The 23,255-nt window shown below is 43.0% G+C and overlaps 1 protein-coding gene across 6 annotated transcripts in view; it reads left to right on the plus strand.

Annotated features, from left to right (window-relative positions):
• The window catches only part of Dgki (diacylglycerol kinase iota), a 438,758-nt gene that overhangs the window by 251,018 nt on the left and 164,485 nt on the right, over nucleotides 1-23,255 (plus strand). For all 6 annotated transcript variants that reach the window (XM_051151727.1, XM_051151728.1, XM_051151723.1 and 3 more), the window contains 6 exons: nucleotides 790-903; nucleotides 2,472-2,609; nucleotides 5,625-5,703; nucleotides 17,388-17,443; nucleotides 18,506-18,568; nucleotides 21,741-21,814. In XM_051151727.1, the coding sequence (XP_051007684.1) occupies nucleotides 790-903; nucleotides 2,472-2,609; nucleotides 5,625-5,703; nucleotides 17,388-17,443; nucleotides 18,506-18,568; nucleotides 21,741-21,814 (524 nt within the window). The remainder of the gene's footprint in view (nucleotides 1-789; nucleotides 904-2,471; nucleotides 2,610-5,624; nucleotides 5,704-17,387; nucleotides 17,444-18,505; nucleotides 18,569-21,740; nucleotides 21,815-23,255) is intronic.

Raw genomic sequence — 23,255 nt, forward strand, 5'->3', positions numbered from 1 at the left:
GGGTCAAGTGTTTTTCTTCTGCTCTTCGGCTAGGAGCTGTTTGTTTAAATTGTAATATGACTATATTTCAAAACATTCTTTCTCCTAGAACAAAAGTTACGTGGGGCATGCGATTCTAGTGTGCAAACATGTCCTTTCTACATAAATTTATGTTGGACACCAATCTACTAATCCATGTATAATCATGTTTTCTTAGTGAACCATTAAAGAGATTTTAGAACAGTTAGGAAAAAACACTACCGATTTCCAAAATGATTCTGTGGAGGGTGGTCATCCAATAACCGCCTATATGGATCATAGACCAGGTCACGGTCTTTATATGCGTTGTGGTTTAAGGTGTAAATGGCGCTGTGAGGTTGATATCATTATCTCATTTTGGAAATCAGATAAATAAGTGTCTGTGAAGTTATGCAATTTAATCAAGGTTCCACAGCCTGCATGAGCTGCAATAGAGTTTAGTCTGATTCTGAGTTTTATATTCTCTCTGGTACTCTGTCGTATCACCTCTCTAAATAAGCTTAAATTCTCCTAAATTTTAAAGTGTATGTCTAGATAAACATGCAAATGAATGGGTCCCAATTTGCTTATATAATAGAGCATGTCTAATGTGGTCTTTTTCCTACTAAGGGGTTGGTCATTTTGAAATGACTTGAAGGCTTTCTGTTGCTGGGTCACTGGCCTAAACATGTGTTTTAAGCACTCTGACCTTTCCAGCCTCCTCTTCTCAATTTCCTTCTTGGTGACTTATTGTCTTTCTTTTCTCTCTTCTGGTCCCCAATGTGTCTGTAGGTGGGCTGGATCCTCTCCATCCTGGATGAGCTGCAGCTGAGCCCACAGCCTCCCGTGGGGGTGCTTCCGCTGGGGACTGGGAATGACCTAGCTCGGACACTCAACTGGGGAGGGGTAAGACCTGGAGGTGGCTGTCCCTGCCTTGGGGGAGCAGGCCACACCCCCAGATCACTCTATGCTCGCTGCTAGGCGCAGTCAGCTGCTGCTGTCACAGGAACAAGTTAGAAGCTGAGCTCAAATGTCCTGCTTATTTGTTTAGACCCAGAGTCAACCAGGGAGAGGGAAGTTGAGTATGGGGGGAAAAAAAAAAACACATGGTTAGCACCACAGACAGGGTGAATGATAAGGTATCCACCAGGACACAGTGGCAAATTTTCATTCATCCCGACCCTCAGCCCTGCCCACAGCTGCAAATCTGTTTCAGACTTAAGACCTATCCTTTGAGACAGTCACTTGTTCTTCTGCGCATGGGGAGCCTCTGATCATTGCTGTTGATGCCCGTGTCCTTATTGTCCTCCCATCCCGTTGTGGCCCAGTCTCTGCAAGTGTGAGGGAAGCCCCTCCAGTGGCCAACTGGACATTTTAAGCATGTGTTTATCTTACTGGACTAAGATATAAAAAGCCAGCAGACACTGACGTGTCAGGCCCAGGAGCTATTGGCATTAACGCTGCTGGGGCAGGGGGTTTTCCTCGGTGGTGTAGTCCCTGATAAATAGCTCACGCTCCAGTTAATAACAGGCGCGCCATGTTCAAAAGAGGGCGTGGGAACTGGGAGGAGGGAGGGGTCAGAGGGAGTGAAAGGGGATAGCAGAGGATAATAGCGCGAATATGATCAAAATACATTATGTACATGTGTGAGACAGTGAGAGAATCAATTCAAATATTCTTAAAATACACTAACCATTGCCAGCTCCCTAAGCCCCTCTTACTAGGCTGTTGCCTGGTGTCCATTTCATATGACAATGATATTCATGTTAATTCTACATAATGGATCCACAGCAGACACTGATCTGGCCTTTGGCTGGATGAATCTACTGAGGTTTCGTTGTTGTTATATTTTGATTTACCTTTGTTTGTTTGTTTGTTTTTTCTTTTTAAGTGGCTGGTATAAAAATAAGGGAACTACCCAAATGCAGTATGTCACTACCTTGAATAACCATGCTGTCACTAACAGCCCTCATGGAGAGGGCTCTTCTCCTCAGGCCTGCTTCTCTGGCTGACTTGCCTCAGGCCACAGATGGGTGGTGTCCTATGGCAAGATCAGCGATTGGTGAATGGGCTAGAATGTTCAGTCCTCCTTCATATGCTCCCCCTTTGCCCCTCCTCCCCCCCCCCACCAGCCACACACTGTGTGTGTCCCCCAATTCCTCCAGTAAGAGGCGTGGGGATCTTGCTGATGACTCCAGTAAAAGTGGCCATCCAACAGAGCCAGCCCTCGACGGTTCTTGATGCTAGCAAATACTTAGTTCTTCAGCTCAGGTCTGACTGACTAGTGCCCCCATGTGCCTTCTTAGAAGCATTGCTTTTAACATACCCAGAGGGGAAAAACAGCTCACTCTTCCAGCCATGATGTTTTAAAAGCAGCGGGGTTATGCCGCACCCTGCCTTGCCTTGTTATGGCTTCCCCTGCGTTGCCTTTCTGATCCGGACAGCAAGGGTATGTGCTCCGATTCTGTCCTTAGGGCTACACCGATGAGCCTGTTTCTAAGATCCTGTGCCAGGTGGAAGATGGGACCATCGTACAACTGGATCGCTGGAACCTCCATGTGGAGAGAAACCCCGACTTGCCACCCGAAGACCTTGAAGATGGCGTGTGTAAGGTTAGACAGTTCTTTCTCTGTGGGGGGGGGGGAGGTCAACGAGGTGGCTTGGCTGTTAAAAGTGGCACTCAGTCCCTAGCCCTCATGTTGGGTGGCTCGCAGCTGTCTGGAGGACCTGGCACCCTTTTCTGACCTCTGTAGACACTTGCATGTATGTGCACCCACATATATGCATGCAAATAAATAAAAGTAGAAATAATCTCAAGGGGGAGTGAGATTCTCCTGCTGGTGGAGCAATGGGCAACTGCCTGAGAGATAGGACACACATCCAGGGTACCACTCACGGGCCCCCATGCCTTCTAGAAAGTGACAGGGTAGCTCTGGGATTCTGGCTCCTAAGGCTGAGTACATTGTCACCAGTTCCTTCTCTGATCCCCACCCAACAGACCCTTCAGGACTGGGATATTATAATTGTTCCAGAACTGTGGGGCATGTTCTCTGTCTTCAGCTCCACACTGGAACAACATGTGCACATCTGTTAGTCCCTTAAGCTAGATGCAAACCGCTTATGAGAGGATGGAGTTTGTATGTGTTCCTAAGCTTTGGGCAGGCGGCCTTGCAGTTGGAGGAAAACCTTAGCTATTGCTGGCCTGGCATCAGACACCCATTTTGTGTAGCAGGCATTAGCTAAGCCAATTGCCTCATATGCTTGGGACTTGAAGTGGCCTAAATACGTAGTCTGTTTTGGTGTTTTCTTCTGATGACTGAGCTTCTATGATAGAAACAAGCCAAACCAAACCAAGGCTGTAGCTGTACGTAAACCACCACGCAGCCTCAGTTCAGCATCTGAGCCTATGTTCCGGCCTTGGTCTCTGAGTAACTAGGTATGTCACGGAGTAGCCATGAGTACACGTTTCCTCCATGTCCCTCCTCGCCTTTCTTCCGTGACGCTGTGCCTATAGTTCTGTAGGCTTAAGCATCCCCTGGTCTGCTTGCTAGAAAGAAGATTATAGGTCTTTCCCCAGAGATTCAGAGTAAGTTAATGTAGGGATAAGGACCCCGCACCTGCATTTCAAATAACGTCCTTGCTAGTTTGGATCCATCCACTGAGCCCAGGTTTGCTGCTCACCACAGTCCTGAACAATTACATTAGACACTCGGTGTCTTTGTTGGCTTAACCCTCTCTCCTCACATGCATTGTTTTGTTCACCTAAACTCCAATCCTGAAATTAATAAATCTTCTATTAGACACCAGGAATGCTCACTTGAAGTTGAGTTCACGAAAGAACACTGTTTAAACATTAACATATGGGAAACTTTTTTACGTGTTCATTTGACTTATTGAGATTGAATAGAAAACCACCCAATTAGGAGGAGGGGGACCTTCTATTGACATGGAACATTCCAGGCCATTCTGCTAAATGTGGACTGGCTAGCCCGACAATTTAACTCTTTTCCCAAAAGCTTGAGAAATGGAAAGACTTCTTGTCGCAGCCAGAGAACATCAATTCAGATAATTACAGGGCGTTAGGAATGAGGTTTGGGGATATGTAGAAAATTGGGGCATATTTTCCTGGAAAATGCGAATACCTTAAAAGCAGTCTAAATTGGAATATTACTTGGGGAATTGTGACCAGATGTTTTCCTTAGCTATCAGTGGCTGCTAAGACATGGGTTAGAATCATAGCCAAAGTCATATAAATGGTAGAATGTTTCTGTACTTTTGGCAGGATCACCATGCCGTCCTTACAGGGGCTGGGGCTCTGTTTAAGTGGAGGGACTGGACATTCTCAAATACGAAGCCAAGGGAGTTAGACATGGTTTTGGCCTTGCTGAGCATCTCAACTTTCTCTTGGCCTGTAGCTTGTTGAAACTGTTCCTAAGGGCCGGTACAGCCTCTGAGCCACCGTGGCTCACACTGAGGGCCTTCAGCGTGGCCTCCTCCTTTCTTTCCACCAAAGACTGAAATCCAGGCAGTCCACCTCTGTGATCTCTTTTAATGAGACAGTGCTCTCCCCGCAGCTCAACAGGAAATCTTCCTGATCAGGAAGAAGTGTGCGATGCACTCCGATGACACACACCTTTTGAAACATTGAAGGCTTACAACGCTTATTCCTAATAACAAAGGAGTACCGTTCATAAGCCTGGGACATAAGCCTGGCAGTCATCTAGAGACAGTGCCTATTTTATTTAGCTTCTACTTTGCATTCTGAGCCATGAAAAGAAATGTGAGGGAATCATTTCTTTTTCCTTTCTTGCACTTTCTATGTGCTTAAGGTTGTTCTAATACTGAGCTGAGGATTTTAGGTGACATCATGTTTGCAGTTTCCGTCTAGGCTCCCAGGCTTCATAGCATTCCTTCTTGCTAGTTCACAAGGAAAGAGCAGAGGAGAAATTTAGAGCTTAGGCGTATTCTCTATGATTGTCATAGTTGTCATATTAAAAATAAAAGCTCAACCAATTAAGTGGGAATCAATTATATTTCTCTACGTATTTTTCTTATGTATGAATATATTATATCACTTGTTTCCTTTTGTATCAGCAATAGCTGAATCAGATGGCTCTCACTGCTTTATTTCTTTTATGAAAACAAGAAAACCCTTTAAAGATAGATTAAATGTAAATTGTTTGTATTAGGATGCACTGTTTATGTATTGCATATAAAGTGCTTGGGGAAAAAAAGCACACCGGATTAGGGAAATTGGAATGGATCTAGCAGGTGAGTTTGTTTTCTAAATTTGTGGACTCAATCTGTTTTTGTATGTTACAAATGAACACCCCTTAGCTTAACAAAGTTATTGTGCCATGTGCAAGAATGACTCTAGCTTAGTAGTCTTTAGTTGTGTTCCTTTTAACCCGTATGGTTTATGGTTTGTGAGATTTCTTGATTTGAGCATTCACTAATGAGTTGAATCGAGAGCCCCCGTGTCTTATGCAGGAATGCCGTCTCTGGTGAGATGTGATTGATCTGTGTACCACAGGCTGCCCCTGAGATGGGGGACAGTGTTGGGTCTGGGTTGGTGCCTTCCAGTTGGCTGTCAATAACGTCACCTTTACATGTGTCTATTCTTGCAGCTCCCTCTGAATGTCTTCAATAATTACTTCAGCCTTGGGTTTGATGCTCACGTCACCCTGGAGTTCCATGAATCCCGAGGTGAGGATGTGCCCCATCTCCGCCTCCCTGGGAGGAAGCTTGCTGCAGTGTTCTACACACTCCCCTTGGCTTGCCTATGACCTGTGCGCCTGCACTGTGCTTCCTTCTTGTTGTATGGCAACCTTTATGATGGACCTGGGAGCAGGACCACAAAGTAGCTTGTTATAAATAGGAAGACTGCAGACCTAGCTCTTTAAGAGCACAAGGGCATGGCATATTACTTTTTATTTGTCTTTGACTCTTACATTGTATTTTGAGGATCAAAACCAGGGCTTTGCACATGGTGGAATGTACTCTGCTACTAAGGTATCTCGCTGGCTTTGACTAGAAATAAAATTCTCAGATAAAGAAAGATTTCTTTACTAATTTGGATGTACTTAGTTTCACAAGATTAAATCTTAATATTGTGTACCCAGAGCCTTTGAAGTGTGATAGGAAAGATGAAAAGGAAAAAAAAAAAAAATCCAGGCATTTTAAAACGGCAGAAAGACTGCAGGTCTTTTAGTTTGAGAGAAAGGAGTGTGAGAGGGGTGAGGTAGCTTGGAAGGTTTTGGGACCTTCACTGGGTGAGACAAGTAAGAATAAGGCTGTTGGAACTTCAGGTCTGACATGATGTGTAATCAAGACTTTGGGAGAGCAAGTTTTGAAAGAGAGTAATATGAGTTGGCAGTCAATGGCTGCTCAGGGAGGGAGAACACTCTCTTTGGTGTTGTGGTCCCTGATAGGTTGAGCAAGACACAGTTGAAAGTCCCACATCTATGTGCAAAAGCAATTACTAATTGGGCTCAGCGGATTGCACATATAATTGAGAGTGAGATGTGCTATGAGGGCTATGGGTACCACAGATGGATATGGTAATGATCCAATGTACACACATATGAAATGTTTAAAGGATGAAAACATTTTAAAAACTAAAATAGTATTATATGTATAGAAAATATATATGAAAAGGGTGAAGCAGTAAAATATTTCTGAGTTTCCTTAGCCATTCAGATGTGAGACCATGTAGAATTTAGGTTGATCACAGTCTCTGCCCTTTGCACTGTCTCTTAATCTCCCCACTTCTTGCACTCTACCTATTAGTGTGTACATGAGTGTATACATGAACTTAGTTGTGTAAGGTGTGAAACTTGGGAGACGGAAGTCAAAGCTTTTGAAAGGAAGCTACTTCTTCATTTCCCGAGGCTCTGCAGTGCTCAAGGGTTTCCAACCCCCAAACTTGAAGTGCAGAGTACTGTATAGCAGAATCCCAAATTTCAGACTGTGCTAATCAGACGAAGAAAACTCTGACTTGTACACTAGACATCCACAGTGGAGCGCCAGGTTCAGGTCGTTAGAATTCAGATTCCATTTTGTAGATTTCTAAGACCCTCTGGATCCTTCTATTTCCCCATTCTTCCATGTTTCTCTCACCTAAAGTCCCAATAGGATGTCCTCCCCTCCGTCCCACTTTCTTGGTAAGTGAAGCCTTTCATGGGACATGCCCCTTGGGCTAGTGTGTAGATATAAGTGAGTAAATACCATTTGACTCTTTCTGCTTCTTGGTTAACTCACTCATTATGATCATTTCTAGTTCAATCCATTTGTCCACAAATTTCAGGAATTCCTTGTTTTTAATAGCTGAGTAGTATTCCATAATGTAAATGTACAACAGTTTCTTTATCCATTCTTCTACTGAGGGACACTTAGGCTGTTTTCATGTTCTGGCTATTATGAATAAGGAACATTATGACAGGCGGATCTGGGCCCAAGGGTCCTGCTCGAACTATGGCACCAGCCAAGGACAATACGTGCAGTAAATTTCGAACCCCTACCCAGATCTAGCCAATGGACAGGACATTCTCCACAGTTGAGTGGAGAGTGGGGTCTGACTTTCATACGTACTCTGGTGCCCCATATTTGACCACGTCCCCTGGATGGGGAGGCCTGGCAGCACTCAGAGGAAGGATAGCAGGCTACCAAGAAGAGACTTGATACCCTATGAGCATATACAGGGGAGAAAGTCCCCCTCAGTCACAGTCATAGGGGAGGGGAGTAAGGGGAAAATGAGAGGCAGGGAGGAATGGGAGGATACAAGGGATGGGATAACAATTGAGATGTAATATGAATAAATTAATAAAATATATTAAAAAAAGAAAACCCTGACTTGTACACTAGACATCCACAGTGGAGCGCCAGGGTTCAGGTCATTAGAATTCAGATTCCAGCTGAAGTGCAGACCGCGAAAGCACAGCCGGTGAAGCCCTAGCTGGCTCCGGGAGGCCTTGTCCTTTAGGCTTCCCTGGGAGCTTTAGGGGAGAGTGTCCATGGGATGGAATTCCACATCGAGAAAGAGCAGCGATCCGCATGGAGAAGGAGCTGTAGGTTGTGCTTCTTCTCTGAGGCGCTAGAAAAACCACAGGTGGACTAGACAGATAATAAAAGAACCTTAAACGCTTCAAGGAAGAAATGACTCCCAACTGGCACACCCCTGGCACAGCCTGGTCATGAGGAAGTTGTTTCAGGAGGCCTATGGAGGGCTCCCTTGGTAGCTTGTTCTTCATTTGGCCAGTGAGCAGTAAGCAGGGTTTGCTTCCTAGAGCACTTCTCCTCATTCCTTGTCTTTAAGGTCTTAGGCATCTGGGCTTCTTAATGAGAAGGTCCCCAAGTTTCTTAACAATACCTGTAAAGGATACGGTATCACAAATACACGGATTTCCAGAAATAGGCATCCTGGGGTTAAAAGAGGCCCGACTGAGTAAGTGGCCCCGCGTAAGCTCACTCAATGGAACATGATTTGGGGCCTAATAATTCTGAAAGTTGTTCTAATGATATTCACCTTTGTACTAGGAAGGGATTTTTATTCATCAGAATGAGGGAACACAGAGATGTGCCACAATACAAAGGAATGTGGTTTACGAAAATTCTTTTGGGAAAGGACCCCAACGGACTAAATCATGCCAAATTCCAAACATTTTATTGCTAAGACTTAGTGATTATTTTTTTAACATTTTATTTATCTTTTGACAGCCAGTTCATTCATCTATCTATCTATCTATCTATCTATATCTATCTATCTATCTACCATCTATCTATCATCTATCATCTGTCTGTCTGTCTGTCTGTCTGTCTATGTATCATCTGTCTGTCTATTATCTATCTATCTATCTCTATCTATCTATTTTAGTTATATGCACACCCACTCTTCTCTCCCTTTCCCCCTGCACTGCCCATAACATATCTCCTACCCCCACCTCACCTTCATGTGTCTTCTCCTTTCTCCCCTCTTAGCAACTGAGTCTAATGAGTGTGGCCCACATGCATACAAGTGTGGGGCCACCCATGGGTACGTGGACAACGTTTCCCAAGGCATACCTCCAAAGAAGATTCACTTTCCCTTTCTTACCTGCCAATGGCTTCTCAGCTAGGGTTGGGGATGTTGTGAGCTCCACCCACTTGTAAGATGAGGATTCAAGACAAAAGTATAATTTGCTACACATTACCTGATAATGTCATGAAAAATGTTATTCTCAGTAGGAGGTATGCCGAGCCATCTATGTGTAATGGGTAACAAATAGCAGGTGCATGAAGGCAGAATTTGAAAAATGTACCCGCAGAGAGAAATTTTGGCATAGATGGGAAACATCCCATCAAATGAACAGTTCTTAGTGTAGCTACTTACATAGCGTTTCTTTTAGAAAGGGCAATTAAAATCACATTTATTTTTTTTATTTTTTTTATTTTTTTTTGGTTTTTCGAGACAGGGTTTCTCTGTGTAGCCTTGGCCATCATGGACTCGCTTTGTAGACCAGGCTGGCCTCGAACTCACAGCGATCCGCCTGCCTCTGCCTCCCGAGTGCTGGGATTAAAGGCGTGCGCCACCACGCCCGGCTTTAAAATCACATTTATTTTGGAGCAGTTCATTAGAATCTTTGCTATGCAGATGGTTTTAGAATTACCAGTTGGGAGTCAGGCAGGGAGTGAAGGCAGGCTTAGTAGTTTGTTTGACTTTGTCATGACAGGGAGGGGGCAGTACATGTGACAGTCTGAGTCTCCATATTTGATGGGGTTGAAAGCATGCCCCACTTGGTTGGAAATGGAATGCCGAGTCTTCCTAAAATGGCCAAAGCCTTCTTGGATGAACTCTTGCTACGTGTGCATTAGAAAGCGCAGTGCTTGGGAGAGGATTTGGAGATGTAATGGGATTGGTCATGTCATTGTCACTTGGAGCATTGCCCAGTACTTTCATCAGTGCTGCACTGTCACGGTGCTTGAAGGAGTTCATAGAAAATATTAGAATACACTAATGTTTAGGCATGTTAGCAGTGGTCACAGCTGTCAGTGACAAACTTGGGCCTCATTCTACCAGCCGTGTGAATGAGATTGTCACTCTTTGGTCATGGATATTAGACGCATCAAACTTAGTCAGAGATCATCCACTCCCGCTTTCCTGCCTCACTGATGTTGTGATTCAGGGGAGCCGAACCTTATGCACACATTCAAGAAATACACTCTAAAATTAGAGGCTACATTTAAGTCTGATTTAGGACTTGTCTTGTCACTAAACATACAGAGGCATGCACATAATATGACACAGAGGATTGTGACTTCCACGGTTCATATCACAGATGACCAGACAGATCTCCTTTAAGAGGCGGCTATGTGCAGTGGTTTTGCTGAGTTTCATCCAGGCTGAAGATGGATGCTGAGGCACCCGGCATGCCGCTGGTCAAGGACTGCAGCTCAGGCCATTTGTCATAGATAAATTCTCACTATGTCCAACCGTCCTTCCATCTTGAGTTTATGTATGAAGCTTACTCATGATTTCAGGGTACTGTGTCTGGAACACATGGTCACCCCACCACTGCACAGGCAAAAGAACCCATCAAAGCACGCAAAGTGTCTGTGTGAGCTGACTCAGCTGATATTAACCCCCAACTGCCTGGGATGACATTGCAGCTAAAGGTGGAGTGACAGTGAGCCCAGGTTCACACATGGCACTCTTTTTTTTTGTTTTGTTTTTTGTTTGTTTTTTGAGACAGGCTTTCTCTGTGTAGCCTTGGCTGTCCTGGACTCACTGTATAGACCAGGCTGACCTCAAACTCAGAGATCCACCTGCCTCTGCCTCCCAAGTGCTGGGATTAAAGGAGTGAGCCACCACGCCTGGCATACACGTCACTTCTGAGGATGTCTTGACTTTTATTTTCAGACCTACCTCCCCCTCTCTAAACCCTATAAGAAGAAAAGATTGCATCTTATTTATTTTTATATCACCAGCTCACAGTCCAGTGGGATCAGTGTTTGTTATAGTAACGGAATGTTCTACCAGAGTATAAAACCCATTCATTAAGAAGAAAGAAGTGCCAATAGGAGGGACATACAATACAGATGTGTTGTGCAGACAGTGAAGTACAGGTATTCAGCAGGACTGGTGGCAGAGGTGGAAGACGTTTCCAAAAAAAGGGGAAAGGTAATTTGTATGAATGATAAGGGAGCACTGTGATAATAGATAAGAGCTAACACAGGTGAAATCATTTCCGGCAGGAAGGAAATGCACAGAGAAACACACACGCTTCTCCTCCGCATGACTTAGATGAGAAGGGAAAGCACATTGAATGACTTTTCTACAGTGCTTGAAAAATGACATTGGTTTAAAAAAAAAAAAAAAAAGACGTTCTACAAGGTAAAGGATATTTGTAAAATGTTCTTAATAGGAATTGATATTGAGAAGAAGGAAATGCTTTTCTTTAATATAAAATTTGAATTGAAGGCAGTAATGTAAGTGCAGACATAGACTATGGCACTTTGCTTTGGATTTCCGGAGTACTAAAATTGAAGGGAGTGCAAGCGTGAGAGGAAGCTGTGGAGTCTCGCTGACCAGTTTTCTGGGCACCAATGGTCATTGCATTCTTGAGCACACAGCAGCTATGGTTACCTACACAAGGTCTGCACAAGCGTGGGCCCATCTGCATCCTCTTGTGGAGAGGCTCAAGGCTCCGTCCCCTCCCTGAGGCAGTTAGGGTTGTTGGCAGAGGGAGAGACATTTTCTTCACCGTTGTAGCCACTAGTAAGGTGCTTAAGTTCCTATAAGCAAATTCTCACCCATGATCTTGTAAGGAGCACTAATAAAACTCAAAGCTCATTGGGTCTGTCTGTCTGTCTGTTTCTCTGTCTCTGTCTTTGTCTCTCTGTCTCTGTCTCTCTCTGTCTCTCTCTGTATCTCTGTCTGTCTCTTTCTATCTCTCTCTGTCTCTCTGTGTCTCTGTCTCTGTCTCTCTCTGTCTCTCTCTCTCTCTCTCTCTCTCTCTCTCTCTCTCTCTCTCCCTCACACACACACACACACACACACACACACAAGAAAAAGAAAGTCATGCAAGCAGAAGAGGGACTGGTTGGGAAAACGAAGGGAGGGAGACAGGGTAACGGAGGGTCTGTATGATCAAAATACATCACATGCACATATGAACATATCAAAACTCATTTTTTACCTATATAAACATACAAGTTTAAACATTGGACAAGCATTCAATGGAAAAAGTATGGAAGAGGTGCAAGTTACATAGTGTTTATGTTTAGTATTCTGTGAATGTGCTAATACCAATACTTAAAAATGCCTTCTTAATGGGCCTTGGGCAAACTGCATCTGTTGGAGCCAGTCAAGAACTTGAAACGGGAGTGAAGGGAGCATATGATACGGAGAAGCAAATGGAATCTATATGTGTATGCTTAGATACAGTAGTTGTGAGCTGGAAAACTCAGGTTAAGACGCAGATCCAGTTCTGAACAGTCAGGAGGATTTTCCCTGTGTACATGCATCTGGACTCATGTCACTCCATGTCCAGTGTGAGTCAATCTCCTTCTTAGCATGTCATCAAAGGCAGCTTGGAGTAAAATGAGTTGGGCCCAAACAGACAGACACACATAGTAGATGTTAACCGATCCTTGTCCACTTTCAAGCAGTGAAGTGAAGACTGAGGATCTTTATGGTTAACGATGATGGTTCTAAGGCTTCTTTAGGGCCATTAATAGTACATTTACATTGTATTGTTTATGAAACAAATATCTTTTCAATTACTTATTTCAAATGTTGATGGTATTTGGAATTTGATTAGAAAATTAAAACCATAGGATTTCTTTTCTTTTCTTTCTTTCTTTTTTTTTAACCAATGATTTAAACCTTTTATTTATTACAAGGGGAAAATGTAGACAAAAACAACAAAACAAAACAAAAAACAACCTCCCAAATGAAAATGAAATTAAGCAAACAAAAAGCCACCCAAAAATGTCCAAAAGTAAAGTGCTAAACAAACAAACAAACAAAATCCCCAACTGTAACTTGGAGTCTCTTAGGAGAAACACAGAGTCAGATATCATGATTTTTATATAATAAGTATAGGATTTCTTATCTCCTATTCTATATATTGAAAAGAAAATGGCATGCGGGGCTGGAGAGATAGCTCAGTGCTTAAGTATGCTTACTGCTTTGGCAGAGGACCTGGATTTCTTTTCTAGCATCTGTATTGGGCAGCTCACAGTCACCCAAAATTGGATCTGGTGGAATTTAACTCCAAGGACAAGTCCCCACACATGCTGCACATGAACCTATACAAGTGTATACACAATAAATACATTTATTCATTTTTTAAGCTTGCAAGTTTTCTGAAATATTGTCTAGAAAACCTCAATGCCTTTTTAAAAGCACTGTTGAACTATAGTTCCCCCCATTTTAGATTATAATATAATTCCATTCCCACTTCTCTTTCCTCTCTCCAGACTCCCTTAAACCCATCCTCACCCTCCTTCAGATCCATGGGAGAGTTCTACACCAAAATGGTTTTTTTTCTTTCTGTTTACATGTGTTATTTTAGAGAGGAGTTGGCTTGTAACCTAGGATGTTTTCCCACCAATTGGCTATGGCTAAAAATCTTTACAAGTGTGCGTGTTTAGAATATCAGAATGTGATCTTTGAATTATAGCAGTTGGCTATAAATGGAATATCTGAAGAGGTGGACCAACATACTTTCTGTGTGTGCCTTTCATGAAACGGAATTGCCAGGCCTTCTGAGGGATGTGGTGGTGTAAGATAGAGACCAACAGCAATAAAACAGTGTGTTAACAATTCCCTGAGTTATTTAACTATGGGTGTGGGCTGTCAGCCGATGCTACAGTGCATGGGGACACTTCTGTACATCTTAGGTACTGAATACCCTTTTCAGTTAGGAGCAACATGAGTCATGAGGATGAGAAGGTGGCCTATGGCAGTTTTGCCTCCCGAGGCAGTTGCCACCTAGGGGTTTGCCTATGGTTGTCGCCCAATGTGACAGAGGGACTTTGCTCAGATAGGTGACGCTAACTTCAGTATCAGAAGACAATCCTGGGTTATCTGAATGGATCCAGCATAGTCATGTGAGCTCCTAAAGGCAGCAGAGGAGGACAGAATGGGAAATCAGAGAGAGCTTATGTGTGAGGACGTGGTGTGCTGGTTTCGACTGTGGCAGGGATTAGAACCCACCAAGTACGGGCAGCCTCCGTTTTGAGAATCCTTGTGCAGCCACCAAAGGGAGGGAGGGAGGGAGGGAGGGAGGGAGGGAAGAAGGGGGAGAGAGAGACAGAGAAAGAGAGAGAAGAGAATAGAGAAGAAGAAGAAGAAGAAGAAGAGGAGGAGGAGGAGGAGGAGGAGGAGGAGGAGGAGGAGGAGAAGAAGAAGAAGAACACACTTCAGTTCTGCAGCCTCCCGGATATGGTTTCTACCAACAATCTGAATAGTTTGAAAATGTTTCCCAGGGCTTCTCAGTGAGAGTGTCACAGTATGTCACCCTGTCAAACCCTCAGCAGGGGTTCCATCCAGCCCATTCCAGGATCTGACTAAGAGAATTATAAGCAAATCAATAAATGGCGTTTGGAGAATAGTGGAGGAGAAATACAGGGAGTGGACCTTGCTGTCTCCCAGCCATTTTTTGTGAAGGATGAGAAGGGAATAACCCAGGAATTCATATAGTTAATCACAGATCCTTCCAGCCGTGGTGTCAGTACTGTTAGCCTTTCATGCAGAACAGACACAACTTCCTGAAGGGATGAACCCTTGGACTTTCTTACCCCTTCCCAAATCTTTATTCCTGCTCCTCTTTCTTGATGCAGTATGGAAGGTAGAGCGGAGGGCTCACACTCTTAGTTCTCCTTGAAGGCCCAGCAATGTTGAATGATGCACGTAAGCACCGCCAGTCACCCAGTCTTCCCGTCTATGGAGTGGAAATGGCTGAGCCCTGCTGTCTTGCAGCCTCCTCTGCCTGCTTTGCTCTCTCTATGGCCTGGCCTCGGTGGGAGGTGGCCTGGTTCCAGCAGGAGGCTGAGCTTCCTCCAAGCTCTGTGTGACCTGTCTTTCTGAGTCTCAGTTTTGCTTATACAGTAGATGCAAAGATAGAAAACGAGGCTAAGGATGTGGCTGAGTAGTGCTCGCCCACTATCTATGTACAAAATTCATTATCCTAACAGGATTTTCCTCTTACGCCCTTAAGGCCAAGGCATGTGAGTGACTCCCTACTCCTTCCAGCATATGTACTTTGACAGCTCTCTAAATGTTAGGAGCCTCAATAGACCTGTTTTAAAAGTTTATTAGTCTTAGCTAAATTATATCTGAGGGGTGACCATTTTTATCTGCAGTGTCAATTGTCACTAAAAACTGTTTATTTTATCATTTTTATCCCATTTTGGTGGCCTTGTGGGAAATATAATCTATCTTTGGAGAAAAACCATCTTTTTAGTTTTTATTAAAAATCGAGTCTCATAGAAAGACCACATAGAGATGTGAATATTTCCAGACATATGTTGTAAAACACATAAATGTTAGTGCTAGGGCTAGGATTCACTTCATGGCTGTGGGGCATCAATATGCCAAGAAAGTTCTACACCAAAACTGTGGCTGGCTGACATTCCTATTCATTACAACTTGTTGGATAGCTAGACTAGTTTTTTGTTTGTTTGTTTGTTTGTTTTGAGCTAGAGACTATATACACATTGAAAAAAAAAGAAAAAGGATTCTCAACTTACCCCTGGTTTCATAAAACAAGAGAGCTGAATCAACTGAAAATAAGAATGGAAGCCAGGCAAGTTGACTCAAAACAAATCAGGAGCACAGGGATGGAGAGATTCCCCAGTGGTTAAGAGTGTTAGAGTTCAGCGTTCACATCAGGGGGCTCACAAGCATCTGTAAGTCCAGCTCCAGGGCTTCTGACACCCTCTTCTGGGCTTTGTAGGTGTACACACACACACACACACACACACACACACACACACACACAGACTGATAATAATACAATGATAACAACAACAGCAACAATAATTTAAAGGTCAAGCGTAACAGACGAAGAGCAACTAACACCATTTTATAGTTTTATTTATTATTCCACATAACAGTTTGCTCTGTTCTGTGTATAGGATCAGAGTATATTGTTGAGTAGCACAACATAGTATTTAAGGAATCTTTGAGATTCGGAAACTGTATAGCTGACGTGAGCTGCTGAGACCCAGTCTACAAGCACACTCTCCTCTTATTAGGCAAGTTTGCAACTCTTTACCCAGTTTCTGTCATGGACGATTATTAGTCAACTCTAAGAGTTGTGAAAACAATCCAGTAAGCATTGTGCGGGGCTCTGGCTTGAGAGCCTCTGTGCTTTCTGAGGACCAGTCTGTGTGAGCGAGCTCCTACATTCCTCCTTTACACAGCTGGGAGTATTGCTATAAGGAAGCATCAGGATTGGGCAAGTTTCCTCCAGTCACCTTGCTTTCTAGAAATGGCTAGGAGAAAGACCTAGCCCCCAAAAGAAATTACTGGTAGATAGACATAAGGTAGATAGTAGGTCGTTTTGTGAAACATTGGATTGTATTAGAAAGAAACATTTGAGGAAACTGTATGTAAGGTTGACATTTATTAAACCCCCAAGTTCCTGTGGAAATTCTCTGATATGAATTAATTCATCCTTTTGCCTCTTTGAGCTAAATAACACATAGAGTCAAAATGAAAATTAAATTATCCTTTATATTGAATCTTCCTGTAATATGAGGAGTCTATGCGGAGCCCCCTTTCCCCCTCCCTCCCTCCCTCTCTACAACCCTTTATCTCGGTTTCCACCTTCTTATCCCCTCCCTCCCTTTTCCTCTCATTCACTTCCATTTCTTCCAAGGTCTATCTCAAGTAAAGGCGTAGGTAGTAGTTCAGAGTGCTCTCAAAATGTGGAAAAGAATTGTTTGCCAATGCTTATTTAGATCTATCCTCTTTAATCACGTTTTGAAACTTTTATACATAGTTTGCAGAAGCCACGCCCTCGTAGGCAGCAATGAGAATAATCGCACCGCCCGGTTTTCTTCGTTTCTTGTCCATGCTTGTCCCAAATACCTCTGATTCAAAGGAAATTAAAAATTAATCTCTAGTTTTATTGTTTGTGGGTGCACCTGGGATAGGTGGGGCCTAATGATCAGTGTTCCTCGCACACTGCCAGTTGACAGCAAGGCTGTGACTTCAGCTGAACTTTTCTTTTTTTCATACTGGATAGTTACAGCTGGCCTGCAACAGAGGAAACTGAGGGAAATGGTAACAGTGGGGTTGGGATTGGATCTAGTGGGTCTTCAAAGTGGAGGCCAGGCTCAAGAGAGAGAGCACCAGTCACTCATAAAGGCCCAGTAACAGAAACACCTCTCCTCTTTCACAGAAGCGAATCCAGAGAAATTCAATAGTCGGTTTCGAAATAAAATGTTCTATGCAGGGGTAAGTATTATTTCATTTTATAACTCTTAATATTATTTAATGGCAATTCACTAAACACTGAAAAAAATTACCCCTTCATAACTAGTAATGCAGACACCAGACGATTCCGCCTATGTTTATATATAGTTCTTGTTTAGAATCTTCACTAAGGAATGAAAGAGAAGCGATGTTTTCTAGTTAAGTGATCAGCAAGGCAGTTGCTGTAGCCTGTGCCTAAAATTTAAACCCCGCAGGAGTCAGTGACTTTGTAGAGAGTGAGCAAGATAGATGTCAAAGAAGGAATTGGGAAGACTAGTTAGATGGGAAAAATATAAAATGTTTTAGTTTTTGTTTCCTGGTTCTGTGATAAACTCTCCTGACGAATGCAATGTAAGAAAGAACAGGTTTATTTGGCTCATATTCTGCCACTTGAGGGACTTCAAGGTGGCAGGAATTAGAAGTAGCAGTCGCAGTACATCCGCAGTCAAGAGCAGAGAGCAAGCAATGAGTGCACACGTGCTTCTGCTCACACTGATTTCTCTACCCTCTTCAATCCGGGATCCCCTGTCCAGGGAGAGGGGAGTGCCACCCAAAATGAGACTGTCTCCCTTCCCCCGCCCGCGCACACACACACACACAGACACACGCATTAGTGCACAGGCCAACTCAATTATACAATCCCTGATTGTGATCTTGGATGAGAAACTGGCAGAACATGGAGACCAAAGTGTGGACCTTTCTGTACTCGTCAGGGGTGTTCCTAGGGGTGGTTTTGGCATTGGGTGGATAGGTAGAATGTTCACAAGGGCCCCTCAGAAGAGATCTGCCACGTGACTCTGGGAATCATCCACTTTGCACTCGTCTCCTATAATCTTAAGTCTTATTATAGATTATAGTCTGAAAACAAAGAAGATTTTCCACATGGCAGACACTGCCATATTTTACCTTGGGTTTAACCAAAGGAGAATTTGTTTTATATTTTTCCATAGTATGGAATCTTGGGGGAAATGTCTATCATGCTGAAGCAAGGATTCGGTGGAAACCACACAACAGAATTGTTTTCTTCTTTCCCCTGTGGTGCAGGCAGCTTTTTCTGATTTCCTACAAAGAAGTTCTAGAGATCTATCCAAACACGTCAAAGTTGTCGTGAGTATTGATGCTATGGGTTCATTTCATTTGCATGTGACTGTGGATGTCACAGTCCCCTAATGCCAGTTGATATACAGATTAACCCATGGGCTCTATACAGTTTATGCAAATCATGTAGTGCAGCTCATTCAATGATATACATGCAGTCCCACCATGTGTCAGTCTCTGACTGGAGAAAAAAATGGAGAAGGACACATAATCATTGCAGAAGGACATATAGTCATTATAGATACCCGGACCATTATCTGATCACATATACAAGAAACTGGTAGCGCAGTAAGTGGCAACAGAGGAATGGTCATTCTCCTCAGGATGGGACTTGGAAGATCTTCCTGGAAGAAATGCAATGAGCTGGCTCTTACAGTACAACCAGATATTTAGCTAACAATTGTTCCAAAGCTAGCTCATCTTTCTGATGAAGTCTCCATTTTCGAACAATACACTTATTATTATTTTGCCCTGATTTTGCTTTCCAGCCTGGTCAAGGCTCCTCATATTGAGTGGATGTTTCCTACTATTTTGTTTTAAGTCTCTAACCCAGGTTATGTCTCCAGTGGAGGCAAAGGAGAGGTAGACTTAACTTTGTCTAGGTGGCACATAAAATTAGTTAGGAAAAGCAAGTTGTTTCTCGTAATAACTGAGATTATGAAGAAATGGATATAGCTTTGATTTGCATATTTGTAAGAATTAATTAAAATGAGGTTGAATGATTAAAAATACATCTATTGAGAAATACAGCAATGCCTCTGTCCATTTACATGAGGCAGGTAAAGAAATGTAGTGAGAGAACAATATGTGTATGTGCCTGCACATGTGTGTGCACATATATATGAAAATAGAGAACACGCAATACTAGGTTATTGAGATTTAGAGAAATAATAGAGGAGAACGGGATAGTTAAGATGAAAAGCAGTGTTTAGCACTCAGGAAGCAGTCCTGCTATGAGACCCACTTATGTTTACAGAATGAGATATATCTGCTTCTAAATACACGTGTCTCTGCTGTTTGCACTTTGTTGAGACAGTGTCTCTTGAACCGCTTTCTATCTTTTTAACTTTCTTTTTAGTCAAAATGACTTTAGTCAAAATCAGAATTCCTGATCTTTGTTTCTCCACTTTCCCTGTGTGCTGGGATTACAGTCCTGCACTACCAAGTTCAGAAAAATGTTTAAACGACACATAGCTACTTTTATATTATATTAAAAAAATAATGGGAGTGATAATTGAAAACAAAACAACTAATGATAGTAATAGAATGGTATTTTGTGGGCCTCTGATAATGATTGCAATGTCAGCAAACCAGTACATGCAGGACTAATGTAGTAGAAATGACCTAGTCATTCTTAAAGGACGAAGTGTTCATTTTTAAAATGCTAGGCTCAGCACAGAGGCTTCTGTCAGTTGTCCCAGATATTTGAGAGGCTGAGCTGGAAGGGATGTAAATTCAAGGCCACCGGCCAACCTGGACAGCGTCGCGAGAATCTGTCTCAAAAGGAGAGAAAGAGGAGAAATTATCAAAACCTGATAGGCAGACGTTTGCAAAGCTGCTGTTGCTGCTGTATCAGCATTGCTATGTGCCCTGCTTTGAACCTTTTATTAATTTTTACTATAGAGCTTCTATGCCTTTTCACTGTAACCTTATGAGTACGCAGAGCACTGTATGATTTCAGTTGCTTATCATAAAAACATAAAATCTGTAACCTGTAGCAAAGTGTCCGTGAAAGATGAGCCCCCTTACATCATCTGGGGCAAGAGCTTTGGATTGCTGGCATTAGCTAACTTGGGCATCCCTTCAGGGCATTTCAGCTCACATACAATGCAATGTTGTTGCTTCTGGCTCTGTTGTAAGGCCCAGCATCATGGTAGAAAAGATTAGGGGAACAGAGCTGCACGCTTCATGGTGGCCAAGAAGGGAGGATGGGAATAAAAAGGAAAGGGAAGGAGAGAAGGGCAGAAGAGGGAGAGAGAAGCTAACTAATGAATGACTGGCCAGGACAACCTCACCCTTCACAGCAAGCCCTGAGTGAACTACTTCCAAGTAGGCCCCGCCTTCTAACATCATTCGGTGTGAACTCATGAATGAAATAGCATCCCCATGATGCAGTCACACCTCAGTGGTTCCACCAGCCTAGCACCAGGGCTTTTACACCACGTGAGCCTTTTGGAGGAATGCTTTGCAGCCTGACTACATCGGGTGTACATAAAACAGACCATCTTATCTTTGTCACAGGGAAGGTCAGTATCTTGATTGTACTGCAGAAGTGGTTATAAAGTGTGCATATGAATTCTAGGCCGAGAAAATGCAAAGTGCTAAGAAAAAAAATGCACATGTAACACAATTTATTGTCCAAGGCTAATGAGGTGGGATGACCAAGAGGCCCTTGACATCAAGGTCATGTCCAAACTCCAACAGGCTAGTCTCAGAAGTGCCGCCCAGTTCTGTAAGAGACTAGATTTGTAACAACCGATCACTTGACACTATTTTCTGTTCTAGTGTTAATGTACACAGTGTGTGCACAGTGTGACTGTGTACATTAACACTAGAAGAGAAAATAGTGTCAAGCAATTGGTTATGAACTATTACATCTAGAACACTGGCTTCACCTGTGGCAAACAAAAGATCTGGTACAGGTGATGCAAACTTAGAACAGACTCCTTAATAACTCTCAGATTGTGTATTCAAAACATATCTTCTGATTTCAAAATAGACATTATCTCCAATAGGGGGGGGAGAAAAAAGGCAAAAAACAAATGGCTGCATTCGCACCATGTTTGGATGGATCACAGCGGGGAATGCTGCCAGCTTCACTGAGACCTTCATCTTTGAGGTGTGCGTAGTCTTTAAACGTTAGCCCTCTATGTCTAAATATCTATAACAGTAGCTCAAGGCAGTGGATAAAAGCATCTGCTTTGAATATAGAGCAGATAAAAATCGCCTTGGTCAACGGGAAGTTTTATTTGATATGAGGTCAGAACAGAAGTAAAGTTTAGACCATGGCTCTTCTCCAGTCAGCCTCAGCATACGTGTCAGCCATAGCACGTGGCGTTCACTTGGGGGCAAGGGGCCGAATGCCATGCTCTGGGCTGTTGTTGACTCAGTCATCTTGGATGAGACCCTCAGACTCATGACCGCTTCAGAAGCCTCGCTTTCTCTGCTTTGGTTGCTGCAGTGTGATGGGACAGATCTCACCCCAAAGATCCAGGACCTGAAGTTCCAGTGTATAGTATTTTTAAATATTCCCAGGTAAGCGCTATCCATACCGTTGCCTTTGCTTGGTGTGAACCCTGAATCACATCTGATTTCAGAAGTGAAACACCTCAGGTATAGTCCATGAAACCCCTCATTTTAATGTCCTGTTAACAGTTCCATGCCTGCTAGTTTTCTTCTCCTGTTTGGCTTCCTCCCAGCCTTGAGAGACTCGGGCCTTTTCTCCAGAGGTCTCATGTAATCCTCGTTTACTGTCCCACACCCACCCTACAGCCTCAAGGGAAGACAGATGTGAATAGAACCCTGCTTTCAGTTTCCTGAAAACTGTTAGGAACACATCCAACCCGAGGAGTATGGATTTCTCTTCCAGATGCGGGCATCCAGCAGAGAGGCATGTTACAGACAGGGCTTCAGTGCTCTTTGGAACCGCTGTGCACCAGGAGAAAGGAGCACTCAGGACTGGCTGTTTTCAAAATAAGCACATCACTTCAGTGGCATAAAATGTGACTCTAGGTTCCCAGGCCCAGACACTGGAAGACATGGCCCATAGCCCCTCCTTGCTTGCTACCAACCAGCTTAGACTGCAAATAAGCTGATCTTGGCCGAATTTAAGGAAAATGAGAGAGCTAGAGAAATTTATGTCTAGGTCAACCTACTGAGGTCTCCAGGTTGCTCTTGGAAGTGCTCAGGCCAGTCAGTTCCAAGGAGCATGGGTCAGCATGGCTTTAGTAGAAGGCTTACAGAAGACTTAACTACTAAAGTACAGTATTTTCCTCTTCACTCCCAACTTTCTTTCCTTATGTGTCTTCTCCTCTGATTTTATAATTTCATTCTTTTTCCTTTCTCATCTCATTCTTCTCTCTTCCCTTCCACTCACCTTCCTTCCCTCCTTTCCTTCCTTCCTTCTTTCTTTTCTTTTGAGAGAAGATCTCAATATATAATTCACAGTTCTTGTACCTTGGCCTCTTTTGTACTGGAAAAGTAGGCATATATCACCGTGCCTAGCATACTTTATTTCCTCCCTTATTTATTTATTTAAAGTGATTTTCATTCATTTTTTTCCCCTCTGGGCATTTCTTGTCTTATTTCCTGTGCAGTGGTAAATATTGCCAACTTAGTTCATGTTCTCTTTTATACTAGCATGAATTTGTCTTCATTTAAGAGAATTATTAAGGATAATTAATAATATGAACTCTAGAGTGAGAAATGGAGGGAAAAAATGAGTACCACAGGATGCTTTTGTTGTTAAATTGCGGCTTTTTTTCAAGGTTGTGGTACCTTGGAAATAGTAGCATCATTATTTTATACTTGAAGGTATGCATTGAGAACAGAAATTGTTCTTACATTTAATAAGCATCAAGTCCCAGTAGAAATTAATTTTAAAGGTTTATTTATAAACTGACACGTAGAAGCATAAACCTCCTGTATAGTCATGTGCATACTGCGGGAGACCTTGGTGAATGTATACATCAACCCT

Source organism: Acomys russatus, chromosome 10 (genome assembly GCF_903995435.1).
Source record: "Acomys russatus chromosome 10, mAcoRus1.1, whole genome shotgun sequence".
NCBI classification, from domain to species: Eukaryota; Metazoa; Chordata; class Mammalia; order Rodentia; family Muridae; genus Acomys; species Acomys russatus.